Source organism: Halichoerus grypus, chromosome 4 (assembly GCF_964656455.1).
Source record: "Halichoerus grypus chromosome 4, mHalGry1.hap1.1, whole genome shotgun sequence".
NCBI lineage: Eukaryota > Metazoa > Chordata > Mammalia > Carnivora > Phocidae > Halichoerus > Halichoerus grypus.
This window is the reverse complement of record NC_135715.1, coordinates 52,302,076-52,327,216: the sequence shown is the minus strand read 5'-3', so window position 1 is coordinate 52,327,216 and position 25,141 is coordinate 52,302,076. Positions and strand designations below refer to the sequence as shown.

The following is a 25,141-nucleotide window of genomic DNA, read 5'->3' as shown; positions in this document are numbered from 1 at the left end:
TGCCTATGGTCTTCCTGGAAGGAGAATAATGCAATCAGTTTATTTATTTCCTAAAGCACCTCAGAAATATTTTTCCTTTCCCACCTTAACACTGTCACATTGCTATCTCTAGTTGTCTTGCTGATAAGAAAGTAATACCTGAGCCAAGGTCTGAGCAGGAGTAAGCCAGGTGCCGGGTCGTGGGAGATATATACCGTAGGAGGGTGCACCTCTAAAGGTGAGGAAGAGTCTAGTATTTTTAAGCAAATGGACAATGGCCAGGGTGGATGGGGTACAGCCCAGCGAGGGGCCAGTGATTCCACAGAAGTTTCCATAAATGGGCAGAATCGTGTAGACCTCCCAAAGATGCGAGTCTATTCCAGTAAAATGGGAAGTAACTGAAAGGTGATCTATCTGATGTTAAGAGATCACTCTGGTTGCCGTGTGGGTAATGGGCTAGAGAGAGCAAGGGTAGCAGCAGAAAGGCCAGTTAGGAACTCTGGTCTCACACGGGCGAGCGGTGCCCTAGCATGCGGTAGGAGCGTGGAAAGCAGAAAGAGAAATGGATGGAGTTTAGAAACCTGGCTCGGTGATGGGCTTAATGAGTTAGGGGACCAGGATAAGGAAGAGGAAGGCGCTGAGTATGACTGTGGGCTTCTCTGGCTTGAGTGCCTGGAAGGAGAGAAGGGTGCTTTTACGAAGATATCCGCAGAACAGAGGTTTGGGTTTTGACATGTTAAGACTGACTCCCCCATGTGATAGGCAACTATCAAGTAGAGTTGGTGATAAAATCCTAAAGCTCCCAAATGAGGTCAGGGCTGGAGGTACAAACCTGTGAACCACGGACATCTTCATGGACCGTATTTGCAGCAACGGGAATGGACAAGGTTACCCAGAGAATAGGTGATCCTTTAGCAACACTTAAAGACTTTATTCTGAAGAGTCTGCTCCCTCGTCTAGCTACAACCAGAGATCAAGGGGAGCTCATTTGCTACCTTCACAGCTTTGTTCTATAGCAGCCTCCTTCCGAAAAATTATCTTCCTTTTTTTCATTCCCCCACGCCCCGTTTTAGAACGAAAAGAGTTAAAAAGGACGATGTCAATGCAAATTTCTGAAAGAAAAGTTTTAAGGGAAAGGATGTAATTTGCATTAAAAATAAAAACAAAGGAAAACAAAAAGTCCCATGATAAAGCTAAAGAGAAAGTTTATGAAAATAATTCTTAACCATTTCCTTTTTACTCATACTCTTTCTTCCAGCCAAGTCCTATCACTCTAACTCTCCTATGTGTAGGAGCTTTGTTTTTCCATTCTGCAAATATTTGCTTTACTCATTGTGTATGTGTGTGTGTGTGTATTTGTATGTTTATGGTTGCGTGTACATATATAACATATACATATATAATTATATATACACACATATTCAGTCTTTTCCTTGAATTTATGCTTATTCATGGCAAATGAAATGTAAGCTCCTAGAGAGGCTGGCGTAATATATCAATCAGTAGCTATTCAATAAATATTGCTGCCTGCCAAGGATATAAGAAGCTACATAAATATGTTGGATATAATGATCCCCTACATTTATTTTTTCGTGCACTCATTCCAAGTTTTGAAGTCAACCTTTACTCTAGGAACTCTAGTCCTGTATATTTTGCTATTTTCCGATTTGGGACTCTCAACTGCGGTAATTAATTAATCTATTGTTTTATTATCCTGGTTAAAAATGTTTAGGTAGATGGGGTGTCCACTTTTAATGTGCTAAAACTGTATGACTCTGCTTTATAAAATCCTATATATTACTCACTAATTGTGCAAAGATCTCTGCTAACACATTTGTAGATAAAGGCACAGCAGTTCATGAATTTGTTAGGAATTCACTGTATCATAATTCTGTGCAATTCAGAACTTGGTCTACAGGAAAGAGATCACTCCAACATATGTTAAAGGCTTTGTCACTTGCTTATTACTCAATCTTGGAATTTTAAAATGGCGGTGTTTGGTAAGAAAATCCAACATGACAAAACAAAAACAAAAACAAAAAAACAAAAAAACAAAACAAAACAAAAAAAAAGAAAATCCAACATGACAAAATCCTACGCATAACCTTGGAATAGAATAGTCTACTTTGGCCATGTTGAGTCTCCATCCCCCAAAATAAAAGGGAATTGCTGCAGACCATGAATTAATGATTTTCTTTCTCTGAAATAAATGCCAAATAGGCTCTAAGCTGCATTCTAGCAAAAGCGAAGCATAATTTTTACTTCATTTACTAAAGAAAATAATAAATTTCTTTTTGAGCATAATACAAGTATAACAGTAAGTCACAGAGAGGTCTAGTTGTTCACGTGAGCTCTGAAAGGGCAGTCAGAAACACAACAACATCATAGGACCCTCAGTTGCCACTGCTGTAAGTTTCTAATCTAGTTCCACATATTAGGAAAACTTTGTTATTGGTATTTTGAATCAATTTTTAGTTGTTAACCTTTTATTAGATTTTTTTTAGTCATTTTCAGCAACAGTGATCCCCTCTCTTGCTGATCCAATAAAATGAGCTGATAGAAACATGAGCTATTTGGAAGTATTAACACAGGGACAGCCATACCAATGGATGCAGAGAAAAAAATTACTAACTTCATGCTAAGCTTTAGCCATAATAATCAGAGAATGATACTTGATAGGACAATATTGCTGACATTCTTGTTTAAAAAGCATACAAGGAACTCCGACCACAGGACAATGCGTATTAGATTACTGCATGTTTGCAGGACAGAAGCCAAGCTATAAGCATGTAACAAAAGAGGTGCAGGAGAAAGGATTCTGTTTTGCTGGGAATTTTTCAAAAGCAGAAGAGTAGCACAAAGGAAATACCTTAAGATCTCGCCTTTCCAGATGCAAAAGTTCAGCCCCTCTGATGTCATGACGGATGAAGATTTCTTTGTACTCTCCCAAATTGAGCAGATCCAGCCAAGCAGCAACTTCCTCTGTGCCCCATTTTTGAACTACCAAAGTTAAGAGCAAAACCCCCTTAATTTCTACATGCTCAATGCATTACAAAGCAAAGGTTGGCCAAAGAAGATGCAAAACAGAGTACAGCGGCAGTGCTAGCAAAGGGAAAGGTTAAAGGTGTTGTTTCGACAAAACTCCCGTTTCGCTTTTTCTCCCATGCAGGTTACAGCCTCTCAATCAACACAGAGATCTGACTATGCAGGGATGTTCACTGCTGTGCACCGTGCCTTGAGCTTTAGCTCCATTTCCTCTCCAAGCCGCCCCAACTACACAATCTAAATAGCCCAAGATCTAAATAAGCTCTGACGACTTCCTTTAGACCGTATATGAAACTAGTTCTAACTGAAGTAGCTACAAGTGCTGATGAAAATTGAAAATCTGACATGGGCTTCTGAATATTACACAGACGTCGGCTCCAGGTCTGGCTGAATTCAAGGGATGCCTTTATTGATTCTGTTACGGTTCGTAATCACAATTATTGACAATGATAGCACTAAATGTGTTGTTAGCTCACCTTAATGTCTTCTGAAAACTGTCAGTACTGCTAAGATGAGTTGGACTGTTACTTTTCAATATGTATCATCATTGTTTTATACATTTTATTTGACATTGATTAGCTTAATTCAAATTTATTTATTTGCCATACTTGGTTTTAAAATGCCCTTCAGTGGCTGCTCTACAATTGTCAAAAATCAGGTCATATATCACTTTTTTAAAAGGAGACAGCTCACTTGGAAGGATTATAAAATGATTTGATCGTGCAAGGCGCCTATTGCCATCTACACAGAACTTGAAGGAGCCTCAGCACCACTGCAGCATTAAAATTACTTCCTAGGGGAAGGGGGAAAGGGAACCAGACCAATACCACCACAGACAGTTTAATCTTCGCTTGAGAATGCAAGTGTCACTGGGGGCTGTCACGACTGAGGGGCTGACATGGTGTAGGAAGTCCTTGAAACAGGAGAAAGACAATGCGTAACTTTAGGTGGAAAAATCAATTATTTAACAAGTTAAAGGAGTAAATGGAAGTTTCAACATGCCATTCATCAAAATGAGCTAGACTTTGAACTTTGAAGAAGAAAAACAAGTTACACACCACTGATGCCTTGAATTGTTGTTACGCAGGACACAGGACCATCTAAACAGACACACTGACGTCCACTGAACAGAGTAGAAGCCCATCAGCGACCACCTCGTTTTCTTGTGTGCTTCGTTGCTAAAGACTCCTACTGGTTGGGGGACTTACTTTAGGTGTGACATGATTTGCTTTATTGTGGTAAAATGAGCATAAAATAAAATTCACCATTTTAACCATTCTATGGTGTTTACTACCTCCATAATGTGCAAGGGTCACCACAAATAATTCCAGAACATTTTTATCGCCTCGATGACATCGCTTTAATGAGTCATCTTTTCCACAGGGTTTTACTTTCCCTTGCAGTGCAGATCACCTACCAGGCTGTGAACTTGTCTTCTGCTTCTGAACCTTTTCCTTTTTAAATTTTGGCACGATACGAAAGACTGTGCTTCTGCTGTTTCTCTTGGTGCAATCCATGGGGGGCTCCTGTTCGAGTGGGGCAAGAAAAGGAATTTGCTCAGGACGTTAGGAGAAGAAAAACTCACCCCGATCTTAAAGCCAACGCAGGAACAGGTTATAAGCACAACACACCGTTGAAGCCGTGGCTTGTTAACAATTAAAGTGCATGATGCTACGTACTCCTTGAAAATGTACTGATTCCCGTGTGGTACCTTTGTTCACAGAAAAGCCTTTGCTCGCTTGTTCAAGAGCAGCACATTTGAAAGTGGTATTCAAAATGCATTCTCCCTTGAATATCTCTTGTTCAAATTTGATTGTCATAACGTCTGCATTTATAAAGAAACAGGCCACATTTCACATACCGCATCTTCGTTTGGGTGTAAGATATAATAAAGCCAAGGGATCTCCGTTAACTTCTGCAGCTCCACCTCCACAGAATGTAAGGCATTAGACACGCGTTCCTCGTGCGGGGATTCTAACTGCTGTTCGCCAGCAAATTTTAAAAAACACAAAATAAAACAAGGCTCAGTGACCAATCTCAAACAGGAGAAATTCATTTTATTTTGACAACGAACATCCTCATCTCTTATTAGGCTAGGCTAGGTTATTGTTGTTGGTAAGATACAGGAATATAGGAAAAAAAGAAAAGATTATTTTCTATTGAGCTTATTTAAAAAAAAGAAAAACCTGGATAGATTTATCCGTACTTCCCAAAGATAAGATAAGTAGCTAGTGTGACTTTAATAATGTCACAGAAAAAAAGTATCACTTTTGGTGGTTTTCTTTCTCTCTCTCTTTTTTCTTTTTCTTTCTTTCTTTCTCTTTCTTTCTTTCTTTCTCTCTCTCTTTTTTTTTTTGTAAATTCTTTCCTCTCTCCCTCCCTTCCAATCCATGCGTCCATCCACCCAGTCTGCCTGCTTGCTAGTAAGTAATCTCACTATTCTACTTCTTTGTGGCAAAAATCCTTCCGATTTCCATGGGCCGCTATGTAAGCAAATAATACTATTTTAAAAATTGGTCAAAAACGTGTCACATCATAAGAACTGCTTGGCACAGAAATCTCCTGGAGAATTAAAATAATAAGTTTAAGGGGGAAAAAAAAACCCATGAATCTCAGAAAAATTTGTGACGAAAAGCTGTTGTAAAAATCAGGGCAAAAGCAAAACGCTGAATGGTCTGAAATCTGGAAGAGGGTTTGGAAACTTTAAGGAGAATTTAACCGGTCACTTATTATCCGTTCATTTGAGGCAGCTATTAAAAAGCACTTATAAATTCAATAGTAAAGGTGAAATAAACACTGTTACATGTAGAACAGGAAGGGAGGCGACTGCCTTCTGGTCCTGGCTTTGTTACTAACTATGCAACCAAGGGAAGGCTGACTGATGGTAAGAGTCTTAGTTTCTTCCTTAATAAATAATAGAAAGTGACCAGATTATTTCTAAGGTCTATTCCAGAGAATCAATCCTTTCATAAATTACTTTAAGATTGTAGAGGATCTATATACAGGTTTGCAGAATTTTAAACTGAAAGTTCAGCGAAATTGTTCCTGTTATTTATTATGGTCATTTTTTTCTCCTTGGTTATTCAAGGTATTTACCATTTCTAGTAGTTAATAAAAATATGGAGATTCTCCACCTTGTCATGTAAAATTTACTACTTTCCTTTGAGTCTAAGAATACACGTCTTATAAAATTGATAAAATGGTATTGCATATTCATTCTAGAAGCAAAATAAAGTGTAAGCCTTAGTTGATCTCGAATATGACTGACACTGTATTTTGACATCAATATGGTCAAAGGTTTTGAAAAAATTCACTGGTATACATTTTAAACCATACACCCATATTAGACAATGACAGAAGTAGATCGAAATGATTAAGAGTCTGTGTGGGTTGTTCTATATGAACATAATATAATTGATAAATACTAACCAACTAACACTCAATGGGTGCTTTCAGTGTAGAGAGCTAAAACACAGAACAAGTTATGCTTCTAGTTGTTGTCAGTCAGGAGTTACCTTTTGTATTTCAAATAAGACAAAAAATACATGTCCTTCACATAAAAATTGGGACCAAAGCCACAGCTCACTGGATTTCACTGGACTGATTTTAGAAGAGCAACAAGAAGACTCTAGTTAATAACAAAAGTGCCAAGAATTGGCAAAATGTTCCATTGGTTTTATCAAAAAAGGTAATCAATGTGTCTTCCTAAAAGTTTTTCTTCAGGGCCATAACATAGGCAGCCACGTCCTGCCCCAAGGAAGTTGTACTACTTCAGCTTCCTCTGGAGATGGGTAAGAGCCATGGGTGTCATTCATCCTTGAAGCTTCTCTTCTCAAAGTAAAAGATGCTCCAAGGATGGTACCCTTCCGGACCCCAATCAAACTCCAAGCACAGTCACTTTGTTAGCTAGACTGTGACACACCTCCTCTTTTCCCACTATGCCGGATACTATGACTTTTACTACCACTTTATTTTCCAAAGCAAGAGATAAAATTACAGTCAAGAGGAATGTTGTAAGATCATCACGGATCAGTTCATCAGAATCGTGACAAGGAAGAAAAGATAGCTAATGCATCGTAATGCATCAGGCTTTCTACAGTTAGAGCAGCGCGTGTGAATAACCCACAATCGAACACTAGGTGGCGAGAAGACCCAATATTCTAGAACGTTTGAAACTGGTGAGAGAATAAAAGGCTGACAAGGCAGACTCCAGGCAGACCAAACAGGACATCTGTGGACTTCTAGCACTTGAGGTCCACTGACTGTGGTCCAATTCAGACCTGCCCGAAACTTCATTTCCAGCACCAATCTGAGTTAATCTAGAGATAGGGCTAGCTCTTGAATTTAGTTCTTGAAACAGCGAGTCTAGAAAGTGCTGCCCTTTAAGCGAATCTAAAAACCATACCAATCATATTTCAAATGTTAATTTCAGGAACAAAACCGATGATTTCCTCTACCTCTCTGCAATTAGGAAGCAATGAGTTCCTGAGGAATGCCTGCTACACTTCATAAGGCTCAAGTCTCTCAAAGCTGACTGGGGAGAACAGTACTGCATAAAAACCTGATGGCATCTATGAGGGGAAACCTCTACTCCTGTTAGCCCGCACCATAACTCCCCGGTGTAGCCATGCATTTTCTCGAAGGCAAAAGCCAGGTAAAAGGGAAGCCCTAAGGATGGAGGCCAGGAGGCTGCTTCTGCATTAGAATCTGATGAATGAACGCATGCTCCCTAATAAAGCTGAGGCCCACACATGGATCGTCATTCTTGTGTTACCAGTCATCTCTTCCTTACCAAAGGAACCCTGCCCACTAGTAAAGATTCTGTTTCATTATATAATGCCTTCACATTGATGGCTATTTCAGTGGCAGTGTCTCTCGTAAGACTCTAGAAAAAAAAAAAAACACATCAAAGACAAGTAGTTCTGTATTAAGTTGGGATTCAATCATCAGCAAATACTTTACATTTTATTCTTCCCATAAATTCACATCACACATATTTTTACAACTCTACCCCAATTCTATTATAATTGAACAATTTCACACCCGTGCCCTGACTATAGTCACACACTTAGGACCACATCTCCTGCATACAAACGTGTGGAGGCTTGCAACAACATATACGTGTTCCCATAAAACAGTTCAGTCAAAGAAAATTATGCCTTATCAGATAATTATCTGATTAATTATCTGGCATTATCAGATCATAATCAGTTCTATCCACTGACTTTCACTCCCAGAAGTTCCAACCAGGCTGTTTTTTAGACTTTTACCTTGAGGAAGCAGCACTTATCTATCAATTTAGGTAACTTCCACTGAATAATTAAAAGAATGAAATAATGCTATGAGTTTTCTCTACGCTACAGCCTTGTACCATGTATCACATTTCAAGAGAGCTGTATCCTTTCCCTTCTTTTTTTAACACCTACGTTAAAAAAATTATAGATGTTACAAAATTGCAGCATCTACATTAAAAAGTTTACCCACTTTACCAGTTTCATAGAACAAAATGAAGTGAGAATAACTTCTGTACACAGCTTTGACATTGAATGAACATTTCTAATAAAACGCATGGTATGTAGTTTGCCCTACATCAAGGTGCAGGGGAGAAGGTGAAAGAAAGAACAAGACGGGATGGTGGTAGCTCGAAGGAGAAGAAGTGCAAGGAAGGTGGCAAGGCGACAAGTGATTGAAAGAGAAATGGGGAAAAAATGAAGAGATTTTAAAGGAATGGAATGGAATGGAAAAATGGCAGGAAAAGAAAAATGAAAATGTGGCCACTAATTCATCATAAGCTTCTGGCAGGCACTCCTACAGACTGTCTAATGCTTTTTCAAAGGGCATGGCACATGTTATAGCATTGAAATATATGTGTAATGCATAACAGTCTGTGGAATGAGAATTTACCATTAGCTCCTCACCTCTGGGAAGCGTGGGTTGGCTTTATTCAGTGCGTGGGAGCATGCATTCACAGCATGGGCCAGTTCTTGCTCCAAGAGACAATGGATCGTGGCTGCATCACAGATCCTGAAAGCAAAAATGAGGCAGGTGAACAAAAAAAATTTGAGCATCGCTGATTTTTCTGAAGCGTAGAAATGGTAGAATCAGACAAGTCGGAAAAAAAAAGATTAGGGGATATTTTTAAATGAGTTCAACTCAATTATGAATAACAAAGGGTAGATTTACAAAATTCAAACCCCACTGTAACAAAGAATGTGAAACCAAAAATCTTTATAGGAAAAGTTAGGCTTAGAATCACAGATAAACACAGTGAGGTACTATTTGGAAGAACAAAATATAGTAACACTTCATTTTGAAGTATCATTGGCAAGTGAGATGGGGCCCAAATGTAGAGAGCAGAAACTTAATCTTTTATTCATTGAAACTTCAATCAGGAACAAATAAAACAGAGTAGGAGAAGAACATTGCCATATTTAGCATATATACACTAAGTGTTTTACATACATTATCTAATTTAATATTCACAACTTAAAAGGTAACTGTGATTAATTTTCTCCACTTTATAAGAGCGTGAGGGCTGGAGAGATTCGGTAAGTATACAAAGCTAGTAAGTAATAGAGCCAGGATTTGAATCTATGTCTATCAGCTCCAAAGTCTGTTGTGCCACAGTCCTCCGGAATCTAAACATTTAAGAATATCCTGAACAAACAGGATCCTGGAGCTCACTAAGGCCAAAGAAGAAAAAAGGAAAAGTTCCACCAATTGCTAGAAGATGATGTAAAGTTTGCGGGTGAGCAAGAAGGCAAAACTATGCAAATCCTTTTTGCTTCTGACATCTACAAGGAGAATGATCTTCACATTAGAAAGGGTAAAACAAGAAAAGAGACTAGGCCTATATTGTTGAATCAAGAGTAAAGGAAGAGAGCTTAATTCTTAAAGATCATACAATTGATATCCAAGCCACAAAGGAATTTGCAAATGTCATCTCAATATTTCTACCAATAACCTTGAGAAATCATAAAGAATGGGTTATTTATCAGAAGAATAGAGGTGGGTAAATGTTACTCTAATTTTCAAAAAAAGGAAAAGAAATAAATCAATTTCAGATCAATATTTCCAATTGCCTACTAAAATTTCCTCCCAGATATTTCTTTCTTTTTTTTTAAGATTTATTTATTTATTTGAGAGAGAGAGAGAGCATGTGAGCATGAGGGGGGGGTTGCAGAGGCAGACTCCTGGCTGAGTGCAGAGCCTGCCATGGGACTCCATCTCACGACCCTGAAATCATGATGTGAACCAAAACCAAGAGTCAGATGCTTAACTGACTGAGCCACCCAGGTACCCCTCCTCCTAGATATTTCTAGTGTAGTTTAAATTCTGGAAGTCCAACACGGAGCCTGTCATTTTCCCTCTCAAACCTACTTTCCCTCCTGAATCCTATGGTTCCATCAAAGGTTCCATAATCCATCCAGCCATTCACTAGAACCTGAGGGTCATCCTGTCTTCTAATTCAGGTCATTCAGCAATTTTAGATAATAATCAATCTTAAGTCTCTCTTCTTCTTTCCATCTCTCCTACCTCAATCCATTGTTCCCTATCAGGACCATTCCAAGAATGTTCACCCTAACCTTGCTTTGCTGTCTTGCAAACAATGCTACACATTGCTTCCAGGAACGTCCTGGTAAGACCTGGCCCCTCTTCCCTTCTCCATCCACATTTCCTACTCTCTCACATACACCATGCCATCCCCAGTTCCCTGAGATTTCCTAAAAGTACTATTCATTCACACTCCTCTGGGCCTCTGCCCAGGCTTCTTCCCATGTTTAGAATGTTCCTTCCCTTACTCTTCCATCAAGACTTGGCTGAGAGATCACCTTTTCCAGGCAGCCCTCCCTTACTTTCTTGGCCTCCTGTGTGTATCCACAGCACCCCCACTGAGCCCTGTGATAGCACTCTGGCCACACGTTTCCCTTCTGCTATCCTGCCAGCAAATTAAGGAAAGGGACTACAACCCAGCCATTTTGGCATCCCCACTGCTTAATATGGTGGTTGGCATGCAGAAAAGACTCAGAATTATTTGTTGACTACTGAATGAATAGTTCTGAAAATAGATGAGTGAGCCTGATTTTCATCTTTTGCAAAATTAAAAAAAACACATATGGGGCACCACATTAGGTTGACCAAAAGCAAGTCTGGCCAGCCTTCACTTCCCTTTTTTTGATAAGGTTATTTGGTTAGTTGACAGGAAGTTAATTTAGGAAGTATATTTGATTTCAAGGGCGATAATACAGAAAGTATATTTTGGTTTCAAGAAAATGCTGCAGTTCTATTTTTAATTTTCTGAAAAACCTCCATACTATTTTCCATAATTTGTTACTTAGCTTGATTATGGTCATTGTTTTACAATGTGTACATATATCAAATTATCATGTGTACACCTTGTACATATATATAAGTGATTTTATTTGTCACTTATTCCTCAATAAAGCTGGAAAAGAAGCAAAAAAAACAGAAGTTGTTTATAGTACCCTAAGATGAATCTCTCTGTGGATAAGTTCTTGCACTTAGCTAACTACTCATTTTTCTTACCTTGCTTCTAAGCTTCTCTGTATCTTGCAGTTATCATACTGTATTCTAATTCTGAATGTTGGTCTCGAGCTGTAGGGAGTTCATATTTTTTCTCTCACATCTCTAACATCTAGTACATTCTAGGTTTCCAAAAATATTTAAAGAGCTTTGTTTTCCTTCTTTTCTTTTTCAACATTTTTATCAGTGACCAGATGAAGGTGTGGTAGGAATAGCTACCATACACAGAACACTAAATAAGCCAGACGTGATGTGCTAATAAGTTTCTTACATGGTGGTCTCATTTAGCCTTCACAATGACCTACAGAATGAGCTCTTATTATCTCCATTTGGTAGAGAAGATTTAGGTGAAGAGGGGATAAGAAACTTGTCCATGGTTGTCCTCCCTTCCCCCAACAAAGTTTACTCCTGGTCATAGTGATTTTTATCTGTTTCACACTCCCAGAACTTGTGTTTTCATCTCTTCCCTTTCTGTCTACTAAAATGAATTCCTATGTGGTTTCCCAATCTCTGGATATGTCTTTGGAAACTGATTCTCAGACTTTTCCCACCCAAATTTCCTTGGGAGCAGGGTTAATATTTATATTTCCTTCTACATTCCAGAAGAATTTAATTAATAATTATAAGGTAACATATACATAAGTAGTAGAGTGTAAAGACTGTGTAGAACTGGGGAAATAAGCAATAACAGAAAGAGCACCCTGTTATGGTAGGTAAGTTAGGCAAGCTCTCTACTGCATTTCAGGAAGTCCAAGGTCTGTGCTGCAGAGAACACAGGTGTGTGTGTGTGTGTGTGTGTGTGTGTGTGTGTGTGTGTGTGTGTGTTGGAAAGGGTTTAATTGAGGCATAAATGAGGCAACAAATGAGGAAGGAAAGTAAATGCATCTCTTTTAGATACCCCCAAACAACCGACATTATGTATCAAAACTAAAAAACAAAATTGGCCAAGACCAGAGTTCTCCTCCCCTAAAGCAAGCAGGGCCACCATACCTAGTAATGAGCTCCTCTGCAGCCTGGGAGCATAACTGCATTTGGGACACCTCTTCTGTTGCCAAGTCAACGGCATGCTGGATGTACAAATGGGTTCGAAGAACTGGTTTACCGGAATCACACTTCTGTTTATCTTCCCAAGATTTCAGAGTGCTTTCAAAAGCCTATTTAACATCAATATTGCAAGGAATTGTTAGTTTGGAACTCTGAGACCCACATAAGAGAGTATTTAAATGTTACATGAATGACTTTGAAACGATTGCTTTTTTCCTAATCTGAAGCTTCATTAAAGAAATCATAAGATACAAAAAAGCTATTTTAAAATTTTCCAGTGTTATCATAACAAATAAGTAATGTAATCAGTGATGAGGAGTGAATCACTGAAAAGTTTTAAGAAAGACAGCTTCAATTTAGGCTTCAATCTGTACTTTAATCCCATCATAGACAAGATGGGTATTGGCAGTCTTATTTGTTGTAAGTGTGACCTTAATTAAAACATATTCTGGAAAAGGCAGAACTATGGAGATAGGGGTTGAGGTAAGAGAGGGAGTGATGGATAGATGGAGCACAAGGAATTTTTAGGGTAGTGAAACTATCCTGTATGATACTATAATGGTGGATATAAGTGATTATATATTTCTAAAAAAACATAAAATGTACAACATGAAGAGTAAACTATGACCTTTAATTAATAATTATCAATATTGGCTCATCAACTATAACAAATGTACCACACTAATACAAGATGTTAATAATAAGGGACTGTATGTCAGTGAGGTAAGGAGGTATGTGGAAATAGAATTCTCTGTATTTTCTACTCAATTTCTCTGTAAACCTAAAAAAATAATAAAAATGTAGTCTATTAAGTTTTTTTTCTTTTTAGAGAGAGAGTGCACACATGTGCGCATTATGAGCCAGGGTGGGGAAAGGGGGAGAGGGAGAGAAAGAGAGAGAATCCCAAACAGGCTCGAAGCTCAGTGTGGAGCCCTATGCAGGGCTCAGATCTCACAACCTTGAGATCATGACCTGAGCAGAAATCAAGAGTTGGCACTTAACCGACTGAGCCACCCAGGTGCCCGTAGTCTATTAACTTTTTAAAAAACTAAATACTTGTTCATATTTAAAACCACAATGACCTAAATGTCAGATTTAAGAGACAATTTAAATATCTTTCCTTGGTTTCTATTTTTCAGAACAACTGAATTTTTTTTTAAAGTAGGCTCTACCCCCAGTGTGGAGTCCAACGCAGGGCTTAAACTCACCACTCTGAGATAGAGACCTGAGCTGAGATCAAGAGTCAGACACTTAACCGACCGAGCCACCCAGGTGCCCCCAGAACAGTTTAATGTTTTTAAAAGGCTTGATAAAAATCTAGAAGAATTTTTCTTTTTTACATACCCTGTCCCTTGTTAGCATCTGAGCTCTGTTTTTGTGCACAATTTTAATAATTCCTGGAGGCTGAACCCATGCTTCACCATCCACCTGCACTGGGACTCCCTCATCGCCAAATATAGTGATTTTTACCGTACGGCACTGAAATAAAACAAGTCATTTTAGAGAACAAATCGTCCCGAGAAACTGACAATCTGCATTCAAGCCTGACTTTTAGTGCATTCGGTGGAATGGAATGCATCTTTTTCCACTTGTCATGACACAGTAACAACTGACATGACAAGAAAGTTAACATTTTTTTAAAAGATTTTATTTATTTATTTGACAGAAAGATAGAGAGAGAGCACAAGTAGGCAGAGCGGCAGGCAGAGGGAGAGGGAGAAGCAGGCTCCCTGCTGAGCATGGAGCCCGATGCAGGGCTCGATCCCAGGACCCTGGGATCATGACCGGAGCCGAAGGCAGTCGCTTAAGTGACTGAGCCACCCAGGCGCCTGGAAAGTTAACATTTTTAGATGAATAGACAGCATAGGAGTCCTTTGGAATAGCTTCCCCAGTGGCCCAAGTCATGAGGTCAGGTTTGATCAGAGAAAACAAACCTGGGCTATTCGATGATGCTGCAGTTTAATGACCCTTGAAACTGCCATTTGCATGCTATCAAATATTGCAACAACTTCCAGGATCTTGTCATCAAATGATGGTGCAGCAAATATCTGAAAGGAAAAACTACATTACATTTCCCCTGATGAGGTTAAGGTTTAGATCAAGTGGCACATCAGCAATGTAAACTCTGCAATATACATATTAAAAAGAACTTATGAAAATAGTAAACAGAAAAGTAAGTAAACGTTATTAGGAAATGATAACCCAAGGACAAAAAGAAAAACCCACTGAAGATGATTTAACGTAAACAAACTTAATAAAAAAGGTTTCAAACCTACATGGATAAAATGCTAATGTCTCTCATAAAGCACTCTTTGAACCAGTGAACTATTATATTTCTAAATAATCCATCTTGGTATAAAATGTGTTAAACATCTGTTCACACATAACTTTGATGTCTTGATAAAATGGTGCATGTAATTTTAGGAAACCTAAAATACCCAGTTCCCTTGGTATGTTCTAAGGGAAATCTTTCAATGTGTTACAAGCAATATGTATGTATAATGTGCTTTACATCTTAATACAACAACTTTTTAGGGCATTTGAGATGACAACAGACACCTCAGAGAATAAAAATCATGCAGGATCACTTTAAATGCATTTTCACAAAATTAATTTAATCAAACGAATTAAATTCCGGCTGTATTACTTTGTTCCTTTTATTCTCTCTTTGACTATATGACAAACAATTATGCCTCTGAAAAAAATTATTCAGCATCAAGTAATATCCTAGTTAAAACTTTCATTGAAAATATCAGGATGTGAATTTGCAAACTTTGATGATTTCTTATCATTTTTGTTAGCAGAATACGTGGTTTTAAATCCTGTCTCTGCTACTTCCTGTGTGAACTTAGTCTCAGTTTCTTCATTGGTCAAATTTAGATAAAAATTGTGGTTGTTAATAATGAATGTGAAATTCTGAGAACACTATCTGATGACCTAGTAGGTGCTGTTAGCTTTATTTATCTCACTGATTTCTTCCCTTTAAAATATTTAAGAGTAGTTACAGGCTGACAAAAAATTAACAGCTAATATAAGTTTTATAGTTCATTAAGATCGGAATATATTCATATAATGAAAATTACAAATATATTCCAATTTATTTTATACTTTAATCTCCGTCTGCTCATTCAAGAGCCCTGAAAAAATGGGTCAGTGGGAACTCTTATTAGCCTCAAATAAAAGGGGCTATCATTCCTCACATGTGATTCTTCAAAGACTGTAATAATCCTTTTTTTATTGTTATATATATCTTAATAATTGTTCCTTCTCTTTCATTTTATTATTTTTAAAACATTTATTACATTTGCTAGGTTGTGTTTTTTCTTTTTTAGACTTTCCTGTCTAAACATAGCTCTAAATTTCAAAGGCCAAATGAGCCCTCTTAACATTCCTAAAGATAAAAATAATAATAACAGACACATAAATTTAGAAAGTTAAAAGTACAGAAGGCATTTTGGTAAGCAGAATAATGTCCCCCTTCCCACCTCCAAAATGTCCATGTCCTAATCTGCTGAGGTTGTGAATGTTACTTTACATGGCAAAACAGACTTTGCACATGTCATTACTAGAAGGACCTTGAGAAGGAGAGATTATCCTGGATGATGCAGTGGGCCCAGGGTAACCACAAAAGTCACTGAAAGTGGAAGAGAAGGGCAGTTGGGGTGATCAGAATGATGCGATGGAAGATTTAGCCTGCCTTTGTTGGCTTTGGAGATGGAGGAAAGGGCCATGGGCCAAGGAATGTGGGCAGTCCCTAGCGTCTGGAAGGTGCAAGAAGATACTTACATCATCCTCTTTAGTTCCACCCCAAAAGTTAGTGCCTCCCGCATAGCTGGGAATGTTCAACACTGCTATTCCTTGCAGACTGGGAAGAGGAATATACTGCCCATCACACTGTAAGGTAAAAAGCTTAGAGGTTAGACAAAAAGAGCAAAACTGCTAGTTGGGAAGCCACTCAAATACCCAAGACAAAGGATGATGGCGGGAAGTGTATTGGTAATGTTTGCTTCTCCTGTAAATATATTCCTACACATTACCTTTCTCTTTTTTTTTAATTAAAAAAATTTAAAGTGTATATTCCTATGGCAGAAGTTGTAACAGAAAACCAACTTAAAATAATGTTTTACCTCTTCTTTCTGTCAAAATCAGGCAGTACTTTTCTGGAGTTTTTTTCAGATCACTTAACGATATTCTCACTTGCATTATGGTCACCTTTGTGCTTATGTCAAGTGTCCTTTTGGAAGCAGGTTCAGTGAGGGCTTCTGGGTCCCAACCACCTCATCTAGCCCCTCTCTCACCTCCTGGTACTCTTCTCCTGCTCTGTAACTAACTGGTGGCTGGCCAGACTCAAAGCTGAGTTTCTCAAGTAGTCAGAACCAAAACCAAGGAAAGAAACACCATGCATGTCGGGAAGTATCTTAAATTCTGTGTCTTCTAATTAATCACTTAAATGAAAATTAAAATTACCACTTAAGTGGGGAAAAATTTTCCTCCAGCTGGTGAGTAAATTATACATGACAGGTGAGCAAATTCTTACTGAATAGAAGGTTTAATCCTTCATTTTAAAAGAGGAGAGCTTGCAGATGTCAGACTTACAATAGATGCTATAGTTTCATTAATTCTTACAATAAAAAGCAATTAACATAACTTTATAACACTCGCATTTTAATGCCTGATCGAAATGATCTCCAAACTTTAGAACAAATGAAAATCCAGTTTCAATCCATTTTTCAACCATTTAAAATAACTAAGAATATCTCATACTTGATTGTACTCCTTCATGCATTTTTTACATTTTCTTTTCTTTTTCATAAAAATACATTCAAAGGTTTATACTCTATCCCAGCACCTGGGGCCATTCCTGGCACACAGCTAATGCTCAGTGTGTATTTATTAAAGTGAACAAACATTAAGTATTGAGTAGAATAATAAACTTTTTCTGAATCCAATAAATTGAACAGGTATCTTTGTGTGCTTTAGAACAAGCTGTTTAAATCATATAACTAACTTAAAGGAAATGGAAGAAATGCCAGTAACATCCATCTTAATTTCACAGCGATGATAAATCAAACCAGCTGATCATGCGCTTGTGCTCTAGAGGGGAAGGTATAATGAGTTTATCTTTACTAGGACATTTAGTTGATAATGAATGAGCCAGGCACTTCTGTAGTCTGCATTCCAGTGTAAAGGTAACACCTAAAAAAATAATGCTCCTGTTTAATTTAATGAGCTGTAGACTTAAGATTTGCACACTTTTCTGTACCTAGGCTATACCTTAATTAAAAATATCTGGTTATAAAAAGATACAAGATAGGAAAGACATGTGTATCAGCATCAACCGTGAGTCCTGGACCAACGGTGAAAGAAAATAAAATTCACAGAAGTTAATAGACTTTTCAGAGCCATGTCCCCAGTCTTCTTTTTCCTGTTAGTGAAGGAGAGTAAATAACTTTTGCTGCCTTAATTTCCTTTTTAAATTAGTAAAAACTACTAAAAAATTTCAATGCTCAAAATCTTTTTATTTTACTATTGTTAGAATTGGAACAAATACACATTTAAATTAAAAGAGTCTTTATACTATGAATGTTTTCTCAGGGATTTGTGAAACGTCAGGCATTATAGAATTGGGCCAGAATTTGTCAACTTAAATGAAAGATCTGTGGGAATTCATTAGAAATGCTCTCCTATAAATGTCCTCATCATGGCTCTACCTTCTCACAGAGCACCAGCGACTCCACAGAACCATCCACACTTCAGGAGCTAATGATAATGATAATTAAGTGTGTCATTCATATCCAGTGTCTAAACCTCCTTTAGTATGAAGTTGATAATCACCTCCATTGAGTGTTTAAGCACTTGAAGAGGCATTTAGGCCAAATTAGCTCTGCAAATGTAATTATTTTTCTAAGTAAGATAATCTGAACTATCTTTACTTCAAGATGAACTTACCTCAAGTTGAACCCTCTGTTCTAAATTCTTATACGATCTCTGTAATAACTCCCGGGTTCCAAGGACTCCATACCACATCAAGTTTTTAGTTCGGCTCCTGAAATAAATATTGGCAGACAATTTAATAGCTATTATTGATTTACTCTTTAAAGGCAGAGCGAGCAAAAGAGCTAATAAATGAAATTAAAGTGAAATTACCTTCATGTAATAACATTATTACTATTACCAAAATTACCTGCATTTTTCAGGGTGCTCCTCTCTCTTATTATTAAATTCTAATGAAATTTTTGCATCTAATCCAATCCCAAAGTAATTGTTCATGACACATTTTTCTGAATATCCATCTCTGTGATAATAAGGAAATGTACATAAAAGTCAACTTCAGATTCATAACAATTACAATTTGCACACAAAATAGCACTTAAAAGCATTTAAGCTTCCATGCCTTATAGATGAGAGTAAAACTTAGCAGGAATTATTTCCTAGTCATAGGCCATGTGCACAAGCCCAGAATATATACGTCATTTTTGGTACATATGATATAAAGGGATAGCGAACAAGGCAAAGCAGAGACAGAGTCATGGTAACGCTTTTCTATTAATTGTAATAAAACCTTAGTTCTGCTTCCTGTGTAAGACCCTCACCAAAGACACAAATGGGAGGGCCTTGCAGTCAGGTGCCAATGCTCTTTTTTTGATCACTAGAAATTTTTCTCCACTTGTACTCTTATCAATGGACAAATATTTACTGAGCAGTAAAATGACTAGATCCAGTCCATCTTCTGGGTGCTTTGGAAAGTACAAAGAAGTTTAAAATACGGTACTGTCTTTGAGGAGTGTCATTAGAGAAATGAGATATAACAAAAGCAAAATTTAATACAGAAGTAAAAGCTCATATTGAACTGCCAAAAAAAAAAAAAAACCCTGTAGTTTTAAGAAGGGAAGAGATCAATGTGGGCCAGAAGCTTCTTGAAATAAATCAACCTAGAAGCTGGATGGGGAAAGATGAGATTTGGCAACACTGAGAAGAAAGGAGGAAAAAGGAATAGCAAAAAAATGGTTATGAAGGTGCCGATGAATACAATATTCTAGGGGAAAGTAACATAGCTGTGCCTCATTTTGCCATAGGGTTGTGATCCTACACATGGGTCCTGTCCAGCGCATGAGACAATGGGCCGGACAGGACCCCTACCTCAGGAAGAGATCATGAAAACCACTGTGTTTCAAATGCATCAATGTACTCTTCATTATCAACTTTTGGAATTTTCTAATGACCCTCTTTGTATGGGGGGCCAAATTTCTTGTAATGCATTGACAATGTTACCATTAGTATAAAGCAGAAACAAGAAAAGCCAAAACAAGGTATTTACAAAAATATTTTCTTACACTGAATCTGGATCTGGGTCAATAAATGGCGTTGCACCAAAAGGATCAATATTTGCTAGTAACATTTTGTTGATTATAGAACTCCCAGCAATTGAGGCAGCTAGTCCTGCTCTTAAACCTGGCCAGAAAAATAAAGACATACAGGATCACACGTTAAGTAAAAAGACAGAGAAAGAGCCAGTCATTGTTTTCAGGCCTAATCTCAGACACCTTGCCCCCAAAGCATGGTTTTCAATGTCTGCTCTTCTCATTAGTCAAAACTAAGAACTATGACATTGGTAATTACAAGATTTTTGAGGCTTCTTAGGATCTATATGTTGTCATAAAAATGCAGCAGATGAAGACCCAAATAAGAGTTTCTTTGTGACAGTTCCTCACTTACCATTCTAGTGATTCTATAACTTCAACAAATAAATATTACTTCCTTTGTTACAGTAAATAAGATGGTAGTCTATAAGGAATTTACAATAAAGGCTGAATTACCAAGAATGTCATAGAGTTACCACTTCCATACTCTCAAAGCATAGATAATAATATTCAATTAAAAATATTAATAGAGGGGCACCTAGGTGGCTCAGTCGCTTAAACATCTGCCTTCAGCTTAGGTCATGATCTCAGGGTCCTAGGATTGAGCCTGCTTTGGGGTCCCCGCTCAGCAGGGAGTCTATTTGTCCTTCTCCCTCTCTCTCTCTGCCCCTCCCCTGCTCATGCTCTCTCTGTCTCTCTCTCCAATAAATAAATAAAATCTTTGAAAAAAAATTAACAGACATACACAAAACTCAGTGTTGGTGTCAAGAGTACAAAAATATTAAACACAGGTATTTATGAATTTAAGAAAAATACAACTTTTATCTTACTTCCAAATATGTAAAACTTCAAGTTTATTTCAACAACTAGTTAGTTTTCTACAAGGTAGTTATGATGTTCAAAGCTAACTAATTTTATGATCTACCCAACTAATTGTTGATGCTAGAAGCATTAAACTCTGAAAAGAAGACAAAGTAATAGGGGCCTAAGAGAACAAACAAAAAGGAAAGAAGAGGGAGGAAAAATATGTCATGGAATTGAGAAACACTAGGATATTAGAAAAAAAAGTCCTTGAGCAAACATTCTTTTCCTCAGCTGTGTGTTCGTCTTAGAAGATTATTATTCCTTATTTTAGCTACAAAGTTTAACTGATTATCAAATAATCAAGATGAATTTTATTCTGTCATTTAATTTCATAGTTTTGAACGGGCTATAGCATACTTAGTTATGCCAGTTTCTTTTATCTCTAAATAAGTGAATAAATGAACAAAACAACTGTTCTGGTGAGGAAAATAAGAGCAGTTTGGAGATGTGAAGAATCAAACTCCAGCTGCCCCAAAGAAAAGTATATTTTCTTTTTTTTTTTAAATCTTTTATTTTTCATTTATTTTAGGAGAGAGAGCAAGAACAAGCACTGGGGGATGGGGCAGAGGGAGAGAGATTTTCCGCTCTAAATGTGGAGCTGAAACCAGGAGTGGGAGACCTAACTCACTGTGCCGCCCAGGCGCCCCCAATAGAATAATATTTTAAGGCTAGCCATATTCACAGCTTTAGCCCAGAAAGGTCATCCCACGGTTCCAGGTTTAAATAGAGATATAACCTCTAGACAAGGAGGCCTTTCCAGAATCAAACATGTTCTGCATTTATCTTTTTTTATTTTAATATTTCATTGAGATATAATTCACATACCATAAAATTCACCTTTTAAAAAGTAAGTGTATAATTCAGCTGTTTGTAAATATATACACAAAGTTGTGCAATGATCAGTACCACCTAATTTAGAATATATTTTTTAAAGATTTTATTTATTTGTTTGAGAGAGAGAGAGAGCACACATGCGAACAAGCAGGGAGAGGGGCAGAGGGAGAAGGAAATGCAGACTCCCCATTGAGCAGGGAGCCTGATACAGGGCTTGATCTCAGGACCCTGGGATCATGACCTGAGCCAAAGGCAGACGCTTAACCGACTGAGCCACCCAGGCGTCCCTAGAACATTTTTTTATTACCCTCAAAGAAATCCCATACCTGTTGGTAGTCATTTTCCTTTCCCGCCACTCCCCACATCCCCAGACCCTGGAAACAACTAACCTACTTTCTTTCCCTGTGGATTTGACTATTCTGGACATATTGTACAAATGTAATCACATAATGTGTGGCTTTTTATGTCAAGCTTCTTTCACTTGGCATAACATGTTAGGAGGTAATCATGTTGTGGCATTTACCAGTGCTTTGTTCTTTTTAAAGGCTGAATAATAGTCCACTGTATGGATACTGAACATTTTGTTTCTCCATCAACTGATGATTACTTGAGTTGTTTCTTCTATTTGGCTATTATGAATAATGTTGCTCTAAAACAGTCATGTGCAAGGTTTTGTGTAGACATATATTTTTAATTCTCATGGGTCTATAACTAGGAGTTGTTTTCTGGGTTATATGTTAACTCTGTGTTTAATTCTTTGAGGAACTGCCAAACTGTTTTTCCAAATGGCTGTACCATTTCATATTCTAACCAGCAATGTATGAAAGTTTCAATTTTTCCATGTCCTTGCCAATATTTGTTATTATCTGTCCTTTTTGATCGTAGCCATCCCAGTAAGGTAAAGTGGTATCTCACTGTGGTTTGACTTGCATTACCCTGATGACTAATAATGGTGAGCATCTTTCATGTGCATATTGGCCATCTGTATATCTCTTTGGAAGTGTCTACTCAGATCCTTTGCCCATTTTTAAATTGAGGTATTTGTCTTTTCATTGTTGAATTTTAAGGGTTCTTTATATATTCTGAATACTAGTCCCTTATCAGGTATGCCATTTACAACTATTTTCTCCTGTCCTATGGATTGTCTCTTTCCTTCCTTCCCTCTTTCTTTTCTTCCTTCCTTCCATCCATTCATTTGTTCTTTTTGATTTATAAGAGAAAATAGTTTCTGTTTTTTGTTGTTTTTTCTTTGTTTGTTTTTAGACAGAGAGAGCGTGCAGTGGGGAGGGGCAGAGGAAGAGGGAGAGAAGAGAGAATCCATGTTGGGCGTGGAGCCCAATGCAGGGCTCAATCTCACAACACTGAGATCATGACCTAAGCTAAAATTGAGAGTCAGACACAACCAATTGAGCCATCCAGGCGCCCCGAGGGAACAAAGTTTTATGGGAAGCCACAACAACCCAGAATTTGCAAAAACTAAAAGTAAATGTACCATTTTGATGATGGCAGGTTATCAGTTGATCAGACCAACTACCCCTCCTCACTATGAGGGCAAATAGAAAAGCTGAGCAAAATGTAAAATGAATTCATTTGAAGATCATAAAGAGGTAGACCAATGATGAGGGCTTACCAGCTAACCATTAGAAAAGGAAAATGACTTAGTCAGGTGAGCCCAGGACTTAGGCATAGATTTTTTTTGGTTTTATTTTGTTTTTGTTTTTGTTTTGTTTTTACTTTTTATTTTATTGTGAACACTTAACATGAGATCTATCCTCTTAACAAATTTTTAAGTGTACAAGGCAGTACTGTTAACTATAGATACAACGTTGGACACAGCAGATCTCTAGAACTTATTCACCTTCCTTAACTGAAACTTTATGCATGCTGGCCTGTTCTTTGTAGGAAGGTTTGTTATAGGTCTAGTTGGATTTTCTATTCTTTTTTTTTAAAGATTATTTATTTATTTGACAGAGAGACAGAGAGAGAGAGCACAAGCAGGGGGAGTGGGAGAGGGAGAAACAGGCTCCCCGCTGAGCAGGGAGCCCAATGTGGGGCTCGATCCCAGGACCCTGGGATCATGACCTGAGCCAAAGTCAGCTGCCCAACCAACTGAGCCACCCAGGCGCCCCAGATTTTCTATTCTTGAATCAGTTTTGGTAGTTTGCATGTCTCCAGGAGTTGGTCCATTTCATTGAAGTTATCTAATTTGCTGGCATGTAATATTTGATAGTTTTCCCTTATAATCCTTTCTATTTCTGTAAGGTTGTTAGCGATGTCTCTCCTCTATCATTCCTGATTTCGGTAATTCAAATCTTCTCTTTTTATTTCCTTGGTCTCTCTAGCAAAGGCTTGTCAATTTGTTAAGCTGATCACAGAATCAACTTTTGGTTTCATTGATTTTCTGTATTGATTTCTATTCTCTATGTCATTTATTTCCACACCAAACTGTATTATTTCTTTCCTGCTCATTGCTTTGGGTATGTTTGTTCCTCCTTTTCCAGTTTATTAAGGTGGAGAATTAGATTTTGAGATCTTTCTACCTTTTTAATATAGGCATTTACAGCTATAAATTTTACTCTAAACACTTCTTTAGCTGTATCAAGTAAGTTCTGGTGTGGTGTATTTTTGTTTTCATTTATATCAAAGTATTTTAAAAATTTCTCTTGTGATTTTTTTCTTTGACCCACATATTTCCACGTATTTGTACATTTCCAAAATTTCCTTCTGTTACGGATTTCTAAATTCATTCCACTGTGGTAAAAAATCAAACTTTGTATAATTTCAATCCTTTTAAATTTACTGAGAATTGTTTGATGGCCTAATATATGATCTATCCTAGAAAACGTTCCATGTGCATTAGACAGGAATGTATATTCTGCTGTTATTAGGTGGAGTGTTCTGTAGGACACCTGTTAGGTCTGCTTGTTTTATATTTTTTTCAAATCTTCTATTTCCTTGTTGATTTTTGTTTAGTTGTTCTATCTACTATCAAAAGTGCGATAATAAAATCTCCACCTATTATTATTGAATTGTGATTCACCTTGTAGGACAGACTGATTTTCAGGGTGTAATTTGGGATCCAATCGACTCTGGAATAAATCTGGAGCGTTTTCACTAAGTCAAACAACTGGTACTTAAGGAGACATCAGAGGCCTCTGTATTTTCCTCCTCCCTGGCTGCACATGTTCTTTGCTTTCCACTAGTACTAACCCAATCCCAAGGTCAATTCATCTCATCAGAGCTGGAATAGCTGTCTCAGATGTTCCGAAAGGAAGCAATGTTACTAGCCTAAAAATGACAGAGAGACTTGTGGCTTACAACAAAGAGGAAAGCTGTGGAGATACCTAAGAGGTAGTGGAATATAGGATCAGATTTACCCTGGGCACTTAATAACTGCAGATTCCTGGGCTGCATTCTAGTATAACTCAATTAAAATTTCTCAGGGCAGGGCCCCAAAACATGTATTTTAG

The 25,141-nt window shown here is 37.6% G+C and overlaps 1 protein-coding gene across 2 annotated transcripts in view; it reads right to left on the bottom strand.

The window, feature by feature from the left end:
• DGKH (diacylglycerol kinase eta) overlaps positions 1-25,141 on the bottom strand; it is a 179,739-nt gene that overhangs the window by 15,095 nt on the left and 139,503 nt on the right. For both annotated transcript variants that reach the window (XM_078070315.1, XM_036106980.2), the window contains exons 19-30: positions 19,947-20,064; positions 18,797-18,907; positions 18,562-18,658; positions 16,399-16,506; positions 14,547-14,660; positions 13,957-14,091; positions 12,559-12,722; positions 8,943-9,048; positions 7,817-7,909; positions 4,886-5,005; positions 4,442-4,550; positions 2,849-2,979 (exon numbers count right to left, since the gene is read on the bottom strand). In XM_078070315.1, the coding sequence (XP_077926441.1) occupies positions 2,849-2,979; positions 4,442-4,550; positions 4,886-5,005; positions 7,817-7,909; positions 8,943-9,048; positions 12,559-12,722; positions 13,957-14,091; positions 14,547-14,660; positions 16,399-16,506; positions 18,562-18,658; positions 18,797-18,907; positions 19,947-20,064 (1,406 nt within the window). The remainder of the gene's footprint in view (positions 1-2,848; positions 2,980-4,441; positions 4,551-4,885; positions 5,006-7,816; positions 7,910-8,942; positions 9,049-12,558; positions 12,723-13,956; positions 14,092-14,546; positions 14,661-16,398; positions 16,507-18,561; positions 18,659-18,796; positions 18,908-19,946; positions 20,065-25,141) is intronic.